Genomic DNA, 12,496 nt, shown 5'->3' with positions numbered 1-12,496 from the left:
GTCTGATGACTGAGAGCCTCTGGGTCCTAGGGGAACTGAAACCTTCCTGTCTCTTCTGTATGACTTGCCCCTGCAAGTGTGTTATTGTCTCCCAGACTATTTTATCTCTGTTAGGGTTCTTGCCACAAATAGTATGATTAAAAAAAGAAAAGATAAAAAGAACCATTTCAGTGAGTCAGTGAGATAAAGGCTCTAGTCAACAGCCCACTTTAAAGCTATTGTAAGAATTCACTTAAACCTCTATAATTCTTTTCTTTGACAGCACTCATATTTGGATCCATTATGTACTTGGAAAGGAAGAAGGGAGGAGCTTGGGGAGTCAGAGTAGGAATTACTGCTTGATTGTGGATTACAGTAGTCCTATGTCCTGTTTGGTTATTTGGTTTGGAGCTGCACCAGCACTGAACCTGATCCATAAAACACAGCATGTAGTAGCCCCAAGCTTCGCGTTACTTACCTGCCAGCATGGAATGAGGAACCTGGAGCCAAAGATGAAGATGTCAGGAGAAATGGCCACATGGGCTTTCTGACAGAGGCAGCCCTGGACACATGCTTTGTCTGTCTCTTTGACTTAAAGCATTATTTCATGACACAAACATTTATTTAAAATATACCTTGTGACAGAATATTTTGTTGAATAAAACATGGTATCTTCCTTTAAAGAGCCATTAATCCAGCCAAAGATCACATGGATCCTATCTCACAGCTAAGACCCTCTCCTGCTTGCTAACACCTTGGAGGTGTGTGATAATGTTATTAATCATTATTATTAATATCAATATCACAAGGGCTAGCACAGGGATACATCCACTGAATGCCAGGCTGCATTCTGAGTACTAATTCACTTTAACCTTAGAATAGCCTTACAAGGTAGGGTATTATCATCATCCTTGCTATTTTAAGGTTTAGGAAACAGAGAAGAGAAATATTAAGTAACTTGTCCAGTGGGATCCAGCTAGCAGGTAACAGGCCTGGTATTAGAGCCTAACATTCTAGCTGCAGAGTTCATGTTCACAGCCCTGCTTCTCAAGTACCCTAAACTTCTTACTTACTTACTTGAGCATCCCCTAGTACTAGCATGGTGTTCTTTATACCTAACCACCATCTAGGTTGGAAATTAATACCTCTCCCTTGATACATCTTTAGCTTTATGTGATAGTGGACACCTGAGAATACAATGAAAGTTATCACAAAGCAATAAGCTACAGTGCTGGGGCAGCAAATCTCTATTACCCAGGGACAGTGGACATGACCTCTTATGAATCTGTGTTCATATAGGTGCTCCCGAAGGGACAAATGCCAACGGGCCTGGGAAGCAAATCGATTTGCTGCCAGTATCAGCCAGTGCATGAGCCTTGAGGTGCACCCCAGCAGCATCTCTGTGTCAGATCACAGTCGGCTGGTGAGTATGCAGCAGGGAGGACGGGGACACAGAGCACACTTCTTTAATATCTGCACATATTAATCAGAATTTCAGTGCTTAAAAAATAATAATATAAAAACCTATGGTACAGTACCTAACAGCACATTCTTAGGACATAGTATCATTTCAGTCTTCTGTTTGTTAATTATTCAAGAAAGCCTTAGCTTGCCATTGTGTTTGGTGGGCAGGAGAGAGATTAAAGAAAGACTGAGACTTATTCAAAGTGTATGCTTAAAGAGAATATTAAACAAAGTAAAAATAGCCCTCAGCCACCTGTCAAGATACAACCCAAAATATTCTGTGTCCTTAGGCCCTGACTGCAATTTCATTGTGAAGGTTTTATGAGCATTCATGAATGTTAATTAGTTAATGAACCTTCCATAGTTTCAGTTCATTCATACCCACCAGGAGGTTTGGGCTCCAGTGATGCTAATGAAACAATCAGGGAGGTTGTGCCTATTGTGGAAGTTGAGGACAAACTCATTGAAAAGTGGCCTGAATTCAGAACACTTTCCAAATTCTGAAAGTCTAGTTTTTTTTTAATCACTAAAATGAGGCTCTGCAAATTTAGCCAGGCTGGAGACTGCTGTTCTAGATAGAGTTCTTAGGTGGCATACATTATTTAGCCATCAGTGACCCTTCTTTGATCCCCTGTGCATCTTGTGAGTCTCCTGCCCCACACCATGGCACTGCTGGAAAGTAGAAAGCCCAGAGGGAATAGAGGAGCAGAAGCTCTGGAGAATACAGCTTCCAAATAAATGGGTGAGTGGTAGCTGGGGAAAAGATCTGCTGTCTTCTACCATCCTGATGAAGCTTACATTCCAAGGAGCCCAAAATAAGGCCTGTGATAAAGTCTTAAGCTTATGACTCACTTGCATATGTGCTTTGCAATTAATTTCCATATCAGATAGAGCAGGGTCTGAGATGCATATTAGTACAAATCCCCTTACTTCCTTAAATACCAAGTGCTTTCTGATGCTGGACAAGATTGAAGAATTAACAGTAACAATCTTTATGAAAACCACTGACCCCACACAACCATTTGTTATTCTAATTGCTCAGCATCAAAAATGGAAGATCACTAGACCAATGCCCTTCTCTTATAGACGAAGTCAAGGAGCTCCCTGAGCAATTGGTCCTGGCAGGGAGCCTTGCCTGGGGCCTGGTTCTCCTGAGCTCTTGCTTTCCCCACAGCTCAGCCTGGTTGTGAATGATGCCCCCAACCTCTCTGAGGGTATCGCCTGTGCCTTTGGGAACTTGACTGAGGTGGAGGGACAGGTGTCTGGGAGCCAAGTCATCTGCATCTCACCTGGGCCCAAGGATGTCCCTGTTATCCCTCTGGATCAAGGTAAGGATTATATGCAAAAAGAGCCATTGGTGTCATGGTAAACATAGGAGTCACAAATACAGACATGAAGCTACCTGACCAGTCTTCACATACAAGATGCTAATATTGGCTTACATAACTTGTTTGAGTTTGAAAGCACTGTGCTATGCCCTAAGTGCGATTCAAGGAGGAAAATGTTCATTCCTCCTGGGCTGAGAATGCATAATGTGCACTGTGCCCACTTCCTGTCCCTTCTAGGAACAGGTGAGATTCAGGCAATAGATTGTATTGAGCTTTCTCCACCAAACTTGGCTTGAAGGATTCTGCTAATATTCTGAAATTCTTTCAGTAATTGAGTATGCCTAACCAAGCCAAGGAACTAATAGAATTGGTTACTGAGGGATAATCTGGTAGGGATTTTCAGGGGCAAAGCATGTTCAGGCAGCCTTTTTCTATCTATACTTCTGGGAGGCTCTATGACATGGTCTTCCCCTCAGGGTGTTCACTGGACCCCAGGTTCACACTCTGTCCTCTCTTGCAGACTGGTTTGGCCTAGAGCTGCAGCTGAGATCCAAGGAGACAGGAAAGATCTTTGTCAGCACCGAGTTCAAGTTCTATAACTGCAGTGCCCACCAACTGTAAGCATGCCTCAGAAGGATCCTTGCCTGGGTCTGGATATAGGGTTCCACTTCCTCCCTCTAGGGCAAGACTTGTGCAATAGTCACATTAAAGTCTCGGGGGGGGGGGGGTACATGCTCATTTGAGTGGCAGTCACTCACCACAGCCCCTTATCTCATTCAGTACACTCTACCTCTAGTTCTAAAGCTAGAATGGCAAGAGAAGGGTCCTAACCTAGGAGCTGTAAGAAGAGGTCTTCACTTCAGCCAATTGGCAGTAGCTTTGAAGGCAGGGACTGACAGTGAGTGTGGAGAAGTCCAATATCCGCACAAAGGAGGACAGACATAAGGACAGCAGCCTCTCTCAGCATCCAGTGAGAGGGCCTGGGCTGGAAGAGGCAGAAGAAGCTTTAACTTCAGTGTGCAACATATCCCTCCTCAATATATATTATGAGTAAGACAGACAAGAGGAACAAGAGGTGGAAATGGCCAGATGCAACAAAGGCAGGACAAGGAGACTAAAGCAGAACTGGATAAAAATGACCACTACCCACTATATCCCAACCCCAGATAAACCTGCTTGGGAATTGCAGGCTTCTCAAAGGGAGGACCTGTCAACCTTCATAATCTAAAGCAGTGGTAACAGAATCTATTGTTTGTGAGAGTACCTGTATTACCATGGCAATCCAGTGTGATGTCACCACATTCAGTGGTAGATTTCTATGGCAAGGAAGATATTGTCACAAGCAGCAAGTTTTGGCAGAAAAAAAGCAGGCCTCCTCGACAGCTAAGATTCTATTTTATTGCTCAACATTGTTTTACCCTTCTCTACTCCTGGAATTCGATTAAAAGTCTGAGTATCAAGTTCAGTTCCCTATTTTTAATATGGTAAGCTGAGACCCATAGATAATAAGTGCTACGATGACTGACAAAATCAGCCAATGGAAGAGCCTGGTGGAGTCCAACAAACACCATTTCTTTCACCCTGGTTGATATTCACTATTTACTTGTTGAATCATATGATAGTATCAAGAATCTATCATTGATGCAGTACATGAAATAGCATTGACTCAAACTCAGAAACAAGGTGATTTTAGACATGACTGGACCTGAGGTGTGCATGACTAGAAAAGAATCCTTTCTGGGGTATATATGGGCTAAATCACCTCACACACCTCATACCTTACACTAGTCTGAGACCCCTGGATGGAAGCCCCTACCACCCAGACTTAATAAGAACCCCACCAGGTGGCGCCAGATTGCAGACCTATTTCTGTTCTTAACAGCTTGGTACAGTTCTGAAAAGCAGAATTGTACTAAGTTGTTGTATATAGAAGCTGAGGAGGAGGAAGGGCAGAACTCTCAGTATGTTTCCATCAGAGTGGTCTGCACACACACACAGCCTCCAGGTGAACCCAAAGAGGAGGAAGGGCTCTCTGTGGAAAGAACATTTATCCCATAGGCATAGGCTATTGCTCCATGCCAGGACCACTAGAGATATGGCGCAAATGCAATACTGTAACTTTCCCAAGCTCAGTAACATAGGTGATGTGAACCAAATCACTAATACTCTAATGTTATTCAAGAGGTTGAAATAATAGGTGATTTAATTTCTTCAAAATAATAATCACATTTAACATGATTCTTTCCAAAACCATTTCCTATTCATTATCTCACTTGACACCAAACAGCCCTGTGGACCACACAGGAATGTTTTTTACAGACAGATGAAAAAAATTTAATTCACAATGCGAGTGACTTACTCAGACTGACATCAATGTTGGCAGCAGAAGCAAGATTATAATCAGATCTGCCTAATTTCTTCCTCTCCACTCTTATAGCTACCCTGACTGATGAGCAATGGTGTGCTGGCATTAATATCAGCAATCAAATTTTTAAAAATATAATGCATAGTATTTACCAATTTCTGTAATTTAAATGCTTCCACCATAGCCAATTTCAGCCCATCAGACTGAAATTCTAGCTTGTAAAATTCCTGAAAATATAAACTAGTACACCTACTGCTGCTGTTTTACAGGTTAAATAATTCCCACGGAAGTCCCAGTTCATTCCTAATTGTCTGGCCCCATGAACATCATAGCTGCAGAATCTACAATTCTCAGTACTAGAATATGCTCCACTAGTTTACCCTCCCACAAGTGAGATGAGGGTGTAAGGATAACAGCCTTCTTTCATGACAGGCCTGCATGACCCTCTTACTGTCTCCTCCTTGCAGGTGCCTGTCCTGTGTCAACAGCGCCTTCCGCTGCCATTGGTGCAAGTACCGAAACCTCTGCACACATGACCCCACCACCTGTTCCTTCCAGGAAGGCAGGATCAATGTTTCAGAGGTAAGAAGGTTATCTGTGGCATGACAACAATCCCAGACAACCAGCCCCTTTGCACTGCAGATGGTCTGTCCAGTGGTTTAACCATCTTTTGTCCTGGCCTATCTTGGTCACCTTATCAGAGATTCTTCATGTTATAAATAAATGATATTATAAAGCTCAAGAAAGTAGCAACCAATGCCCCCCACACACACCAGCGGAGGCTATATCTGCTAGACTGCTAAGACTACATTCAAGAGTGTAAAGGTGACTGCCAGTTGAAACTAAAAGCTCAGAGGAAGCGTACCCAACAAACAGACTCCATGCTCTGAGAGAGTGTGATGAATGCTGTCTATTCTTTGAGCCTAGCCCTTTGCTTGGCTGTAGACTTACTGTGCTTCAATAGAACATTCACTCTCAACCATCTTTTCATGCCAACTTTTCTTCCAACTCTAAAATTCAATGATTCTTTGACTCTGATGTATTACTGGGTGGGTGGCCTTGGAGACAGAGAAATCCAGCTAGTAAAAAGCACCAAGCATTGCCAAAAGTCCTATTATATTATCTAGTTGAAGCGCCTTCCCTAAAGTCTGACCAGCCTTTGTCATTGACACAGTAAAATATCATGTTGTTCACCTTTACTGTGAATATTCCACTTAGTAATTATTCACTAAGGTTGGTTCTCTCACATTTCCCCAATATGCCTCAGCTCCATGAAGCTGCTTCTTCGATTTCCCTTTTGTCTAGTGTTTTTCATGCCCAAGGGTAGCCAATTAGGACTAGACAATTAAGACCTTGTATAATCACACACACAGAGAGAGAGAGAGAGAGAGAGAGAGAGAGAGAGAGAGAGAGAGAGAGAGAGAGAGAGATTGATTCCCCCTTTTCAGTATTTTGGAAAAACTTGCAGATATTAAGGTGTGACCATGGAGTTTTCATATACTGCTGAGAGTGAATGTTCTATTGAAGCACAGTAAGTCTACAGTCAAGCAAAGGGCTAGTATCTAGTTTTCTAGATATATCTCCCTCCTGCTGGAATGCTATACTGATCTTAATGGACACTGGTTATTAATTCAGGCTTGGGATTCTGTGGCAGTTTGAAACTAGTCTTCTTGCTGGTAGTGGGACAGAGGTTAACACAACCTGGGGGCCAATGAAAGAATTGCCATGGGAAGCAAGCCACTACAGAAGAGCTAAGATCTAGGCAGTAGGAGGTTAGCATTTTCTGTCTTAGAAATGGACCTTCACCATGGCTACTAAAGTTCTGAAGTTCCTTCATAAACTGGAAGAGAAAACTGGGAACCCAGGTAGATGGTACAGATGGTACAGATCAGGACAAGAGCAACTCTATCTGTGGAGGCCACCCTAGCAGGCAGATAGAAATCCAGAGCCAAGCCTGAGTGACCTGCAGCTGGAGCAAGGGCAAGCAGATTGTCATAGGGAGCAAGACAAATAAACTATGGTGGAGAGACCTGAGGGCTGAGCCCCAGAGGACTAATTGGAAGCAGGCCCAGCCCCCTTCACCACAAGGAACCACTGAAGCATGGCTGCTCCTGGGCAGCAAGTGAGAGATTTGAAAGTCCCAGAGAGCTGGCTAGAGAGAAGCCACTGCCTCCCTGTTAGCAGGATTCAGTGATCACCAAAAGATCTTGGGGACAAACCCCAGTCTAATTTTCTCTCTTTGGTGTCTGTGCCTTGGGTTGGAAAGCAGCATTGTTCTTGTCCCCTTTATCTCCCCATCAGATTGTATAGGGAGCTGCTCTCTTGTCCTCATGCATGCTGGCTATTGGTACCGCACAAGTACTGAATGGAGGCTGTGAGGGAAGCCCAGAATCCATCCTGCTGGCTTGACTCAGCAAAGGAAGTGGAGGGCAGTTTCCCAGCATAGTGGCTTAGGGCCACTTTCTCAAAGTCCTAAAATACAACTGAATCTTTTTATAACACATTCCTTCCTGGTCAATGGCTTCCAGGCTTAGCTTTTTTTTCTGTTCAAACCTCTGCTTTAGGGGACCCTATTCCCCAAAGTTTGAAGAATAACAAAAATGTGTGTGTCCAGCTTGGGTCAAGTTGTTTTTAGGGGTTGTAAATCCTTATATATCATTTTGGGATTACTAGGATATCTTTTTTTTCCAATTCCATCAAGCCCCTCCTCCAACTTTGAATCAAAATTTCATGCCTGTATACTTGCAGAAGCAATGTATCACTGATTAGCACCGCCAATTAGCACCACCGATTAGCAGCACTGCAACGGTCACGCCTCATGTGTTCATAGTTCTGCACCTGTGGCACAGTTCTCAGTGTGCCTTCCCAGGACTGTGCCATCAGCATCACCTGCAAACTTGCTAGAAATTCAAATTCTTGGGTTTGGGTGCAATCCCAGATGAAGCTGAAGATTGAGAACCATTGACAGATGGCATTTCAGTTGATTCTCTAAGCTGAATGCAGTTTCACATAACTCTTATTTGACATCTGTAGTAACCAGAATGCCAGCAATTTAGGGGTATTGCCCAAGGCTGTGGAGAATTCAGCATCCAGAAAAAACTGACTAATTTGCTCTCTCAGAAAATTGGGGCCTGTAAGCATGTTGGTCTCCATGGCCACAGTTATGGTTGCAGGCATGACTTTGATCTGACCCCTTGCTGTTGGTCATGAAGGTTCAGTTGTGGCTGGACCAACACAAATCTATCTCCACAGATGGAACTACTTCCCATGGAAGGGTCAGAAGGGCCATTTTTCAGGAGCTTCTGGGCCAATATGCTTGTGCCTGACAAGGAAGAACTGATAATCTGAGCCACAGCACATGCAGTTCTGAAACAGGAATACAGTAGCTCATATCTATTGGGTGTTTTTCATGTGTGCATCACCTTATTTGTAAATAAATTTCATGTACTTTTGACTATTTGTTAATCTGATTCTGTAACAGACAAAACTGAGGCTCAATATTCCTCTGATGGTTGGTCTGACAAATGCAGATATCAGAACTCAATCTAAAGTGCCTTTGAACAAGCTAGAATCTCCTGACTCTGCCACATATGTACGTATACAAGCAACACACAGTAATCATATTAACAGTTGTTAACCCAGCCTGTTACCACACAATCACTGCATACCCTCTTTTATGTAATCTAGTTGTCAGGTATTACTAAAACCATTTTGTACATGAAGAAGCAGAACTTCATCCGGACCATCTCAAGCCCTTTGAAGGTGCTAAGCTTCATCTTCACTGTGCCCTCTCCCACTTAGAGCCCTCCAGCTTTCTGACAGACTACCTAGACCTCTATCTCCCTGCAACACAGTGTTAGCAGGTAGTGTGCACAGGAATATGTACAGCTATCAGCCTTGAAAGCTCATCTCCTTCCACAGCTGGAACAGACCTAGTGAGATGTAGATACATAAATATCTTCTTTACACCCATCCCAAGGGAAAAATAGAACTAAATAAATCCGATTAGCTTCCCAGGATGCTGGCTGCTCTCACTCTTTGAAGTCCAGTGGGTGAAGATAATGCCATTTCCACATGGAAGAAGTACTTTTGAGAACTAACAAGTCCTCAGCACAAAATCAGGGGGATCCCAACCTAACTGAGTGGGCAGCAAGGCTGTGGCCCTGCCTCTTACCCAGCCCTGGGATGTTCCCAAACAAGGCATCTGTTCACCTTCATTTAAACTGAAATACCTACTGAGAAGACTTGGCTCCAGTGGGGGATAGACAGAGGAGATAAGATGACCTAAAGTTATTATTGGGAAGTCTTCAGGGTCAACAGGGGCCAACAGTATTTTAAGAATGTTAATGAACATCTTAACATTCTACAAAAAAGTTATTTATGGTTATTGGGTTTTGTTTTTGTTTTTGTTTTTTTGTTTTTTTGTTTTTTGTCCTTAGGACGAAAACATTCTCTCTCTCTCCTCTCTCTCTTTCCCTCTCTCCTTGTTCTCCTCCTCTCCCTTTCTCTCACTCCAGTGTGTGTGTGTACAGAAAGAAGTGGCATAGGAATGGCTTCAGATGGAACCTGTCACTTTCCCAAGCCCCAGATGTACTGAAGTTGCAACAACTCTTGAGACTTCCTGGCTGTCGATTCTCTTGCCTCTGCCCTTGGCCTTACCATTGTCCTTTCTACCCCAAACTCCTTCCCTTTATCCAGTTATCTCATGGATCCATCTCACAGACCAGGTCTACATCTTTTTTGTTGCCAAAGATGCAGATTGTGTGCTGGGAACACCAACCACTTCTTTCTACCCTAGGAATAGATGAAAAGTCCTTTTCTATCTGGCCCCAGAGCGACTGCCAAATAAACAAAGCCCAATGCATCCTTTTGCTACTAGGCCAATCTTGAGCATGTTAGGTATTAGGAAAGAGCCTATTCATCATCTTTAAAACTAATTTTAAAAGACCTAAGAGAGCATGCAGAAGTTTTCTAAAATTCTATTCTTTGAAAAAATGTAATTTATAAATAACTTCTGCCCATGACTTGCCAACCTCTAAGCTAGATATACATTGAGTATATTCAGCTATCCCTCCACAGTCATAGAGGACAAGGACTAGTTCCAGAACCTTTTACAGATGTGAAGTCCCCTCTGTTAAACCATGTGATATTTTCATAAAACCATACACATTCTGTCCTGTATCTTAAATGATCTTTAGATTACTCAGAATCTATCACTCTGTATCAATGCTGTATGGGCAGCTGCTTTCTTTATTTGGGAGATAATCACAGTGGGGTCCTTGTATATATCTAGTACAGGTATAACTTTTATTTTTCAAATATCTTTGGTCCTTAGTACAGGTATAACTTTTATTTTTCAAATATCTTTGGTCCTTGGTTGACGGAATCAATGGATACGGAGGGACAATTATGGGGAAATTTTTGTCATTAAAGGTTTAAAGGATTCTACAGTCTTATTTGCTGACCTGAGACATCATACTTCCAAAAGCATATCTTTAAGAGTCTAGGCCTCCTGAAATTTAAATTTGTTTTCTGAACTCATTAGAGAAACAAGAATTTGTCTTTTATAGCACTTGGTTCCAAATCTGAATTAATCTCCTCTCTCTCTCTCTCTGTCTCTGTCTGTCTGTCTGTCTCTCCGCTCTTTCTCCAAGCCTACACACACACACACCCCACAGCATTATACATCAGACTTACTTCTATCATAAATTCTAACCTGTTAGATTCTGGCTAGATTTTTAGCTGCTGACTGGATGTTCTTCTTTTCAGTGTGATACCTGGGTTTCCTGGCTATAAATCTGTGAAAGACTCTGTCAAAAGTGCCTGCAGGGGATGAAAGTAAAAGAGCACTAAAGAGCAGGTTTATGAGTCGGCAGCTTGAGCAACTGGCACCTGAACTAGGACCCATCTGTTCTGGTATTCCTTCTAATCCAGTCCCTCTCAGAAATGCTGCTTGCTGGAATCCTCCTATGCAGTGACTGGCAGGCAGGAGTGGCCAGCTTACCCTGGAAGTCTTTCTAGTCCTCCCAGACAGGGTTAAATAGGAAATTCCCCAGGCTCCAGCTCTGTATAAATGGTCATACTCCTCAATAGATAAGGCTGTGCCTTTAGGAAATTATGGAACTCCAGAAACCGTGGCCACCTAGAGTCCTAGCTTGGGAATCAAATTGCTTCTCAAGTTTCCCTTATCTCTTACCAGCCTCCAAACTTAAAATGAAAAAGAAACTACAGAATTCTTTTGTCTATTATTTTATTTTCTTCTTTACATTCACCCTCCTGCAAACAATGGCTAAGTATCCACTACACATCTGACATAAGATGAAGACTTGGAATGTGGGGTGGAAAAGTTCAGATCCTTCAGAAGATCACAGCCCAGCAAGAAAAACAAGTCCACAGGAATTGTAGCCCCACAGATTCAGTGCAAACATGGGGCAACACCTAGAGTTCTGTGTGAAGCCAGTGTGGGAAAGGGTCGTCCAGCCTTCCTGAGCCAAGTTGGAAAGCTGGGTATTTGATGCTCAGCTATCTGACTAAGTTGAGGTAGAGCAGAGGGCAGGAAGAAGACGGCAGTGGTGGGTAGAAGTTAGTCTTTGATAAGGAGAAAAGCATGTATAAAGGTCCAGGTTTAGTGTTAGTATGAGAAATGGCACTACAGAACTATGTGTTCAGTATGTCCAGACTTTGATGTACAAGAATGAACAGGTTTAGAGGCAAATACAGACCAGAGTATAATAGGTTTACAGCTGGAATCTGAAGAAAAAAAAAAGGGACTGTGTATGTCCACACAAAGGAGCTGACTAGCTCTGTAGATCTTCAGTAGAGATTACAATTGCTCAACAGCCTGTGTTACACAAGGCTTCTAACAGGGATGGCTTCTGCTATCTGGAATCTGAGACTGTCCATACCTTGCAGAAAGTCAGGCAGAAAATACCAGCAATATCCTCTTGTAGCCACATGAGCCCCAACATGTTCCCAAAGTCCCTCTAGGAACTAGTGTCCAGAGAACAGGGAAGGTGGAGCCTCCTTCAAAAACTCCCTAACTGATCCCTGCATATTAGACATGTTTCCATGTGAAGAGTTTCCACATCCCCCCTGTAGGGGGCAGAGAAGGCAATAAGACTCCATTATGTTGGACCTCTGCCTCCAGACACAATGGAGGAAAACTGATCTCTCCTCCTCTCTCTCATGCATCCTCCTCATGGCCCCTCCCTACCACACTTCCCTATTTGGATTTTGTTTCCCAAAGCAGCATAGCATTCACACATGGTAATGAAATGAGATAAAAGGCCAGAGCAAGGATTTAGAGCATATCTGGAGGGTTGGGTGGGTACTTGATCCCCCTCCTGGAAAGCCTGGCTCA

The 12,496-nt window shown here is 43.0% G+C and overlaps 1 protein-coding gene across 2 annotated transcripts in view; it reads left to right on the top strand.

Annotated features, from left to right (window-relative positions):
- The window catches only part of Plxna2 (plexin A2), a 201,349-nt gene that overhangs the window by 134,167 nt on the left and 54,686 nt on the right, over positions 1-12,496 (top strand). For both annotated transcript variants that reach the window (XM_059281134.1, XM_059281135.1), the window contains exons 6-9: positions 1,279-1,402; positions 2,618-2,771; positions 3,292-3,388; positions 5,604-5,718. In XM_059281134.1, coding sequence (XP_059137117.1) covers positions 1,279-1,402; positions 2,618-2,771; positions 3,292-3,388; positions 5,604-5,718 — 490 coding nt within the window. The remainder of the gene's footprint in view (positions 1-1,278; positions 1,403-2,617; positions 2,772-3,291; positions 3,389-5,603; positions 5,719-12,496) is intronic.

The sequence above is a fragment of the Peromyscus eremicus genome, chromosome 15 (genome assembly GCF_949786415.1).
Source record: "Peromyscus eremicus chromosome 15, PerEre_H2_v1, whole genome shotgun sequence".
NCBI lineage: Eukaryota > Metazoa > Chordata > Mammalia > Rodentia > Cricetidae > Peromyscus > Peromyscus eremicus.
This window is presented reverse-complemented; position numbering and strand designations above follow the sequence as displayed.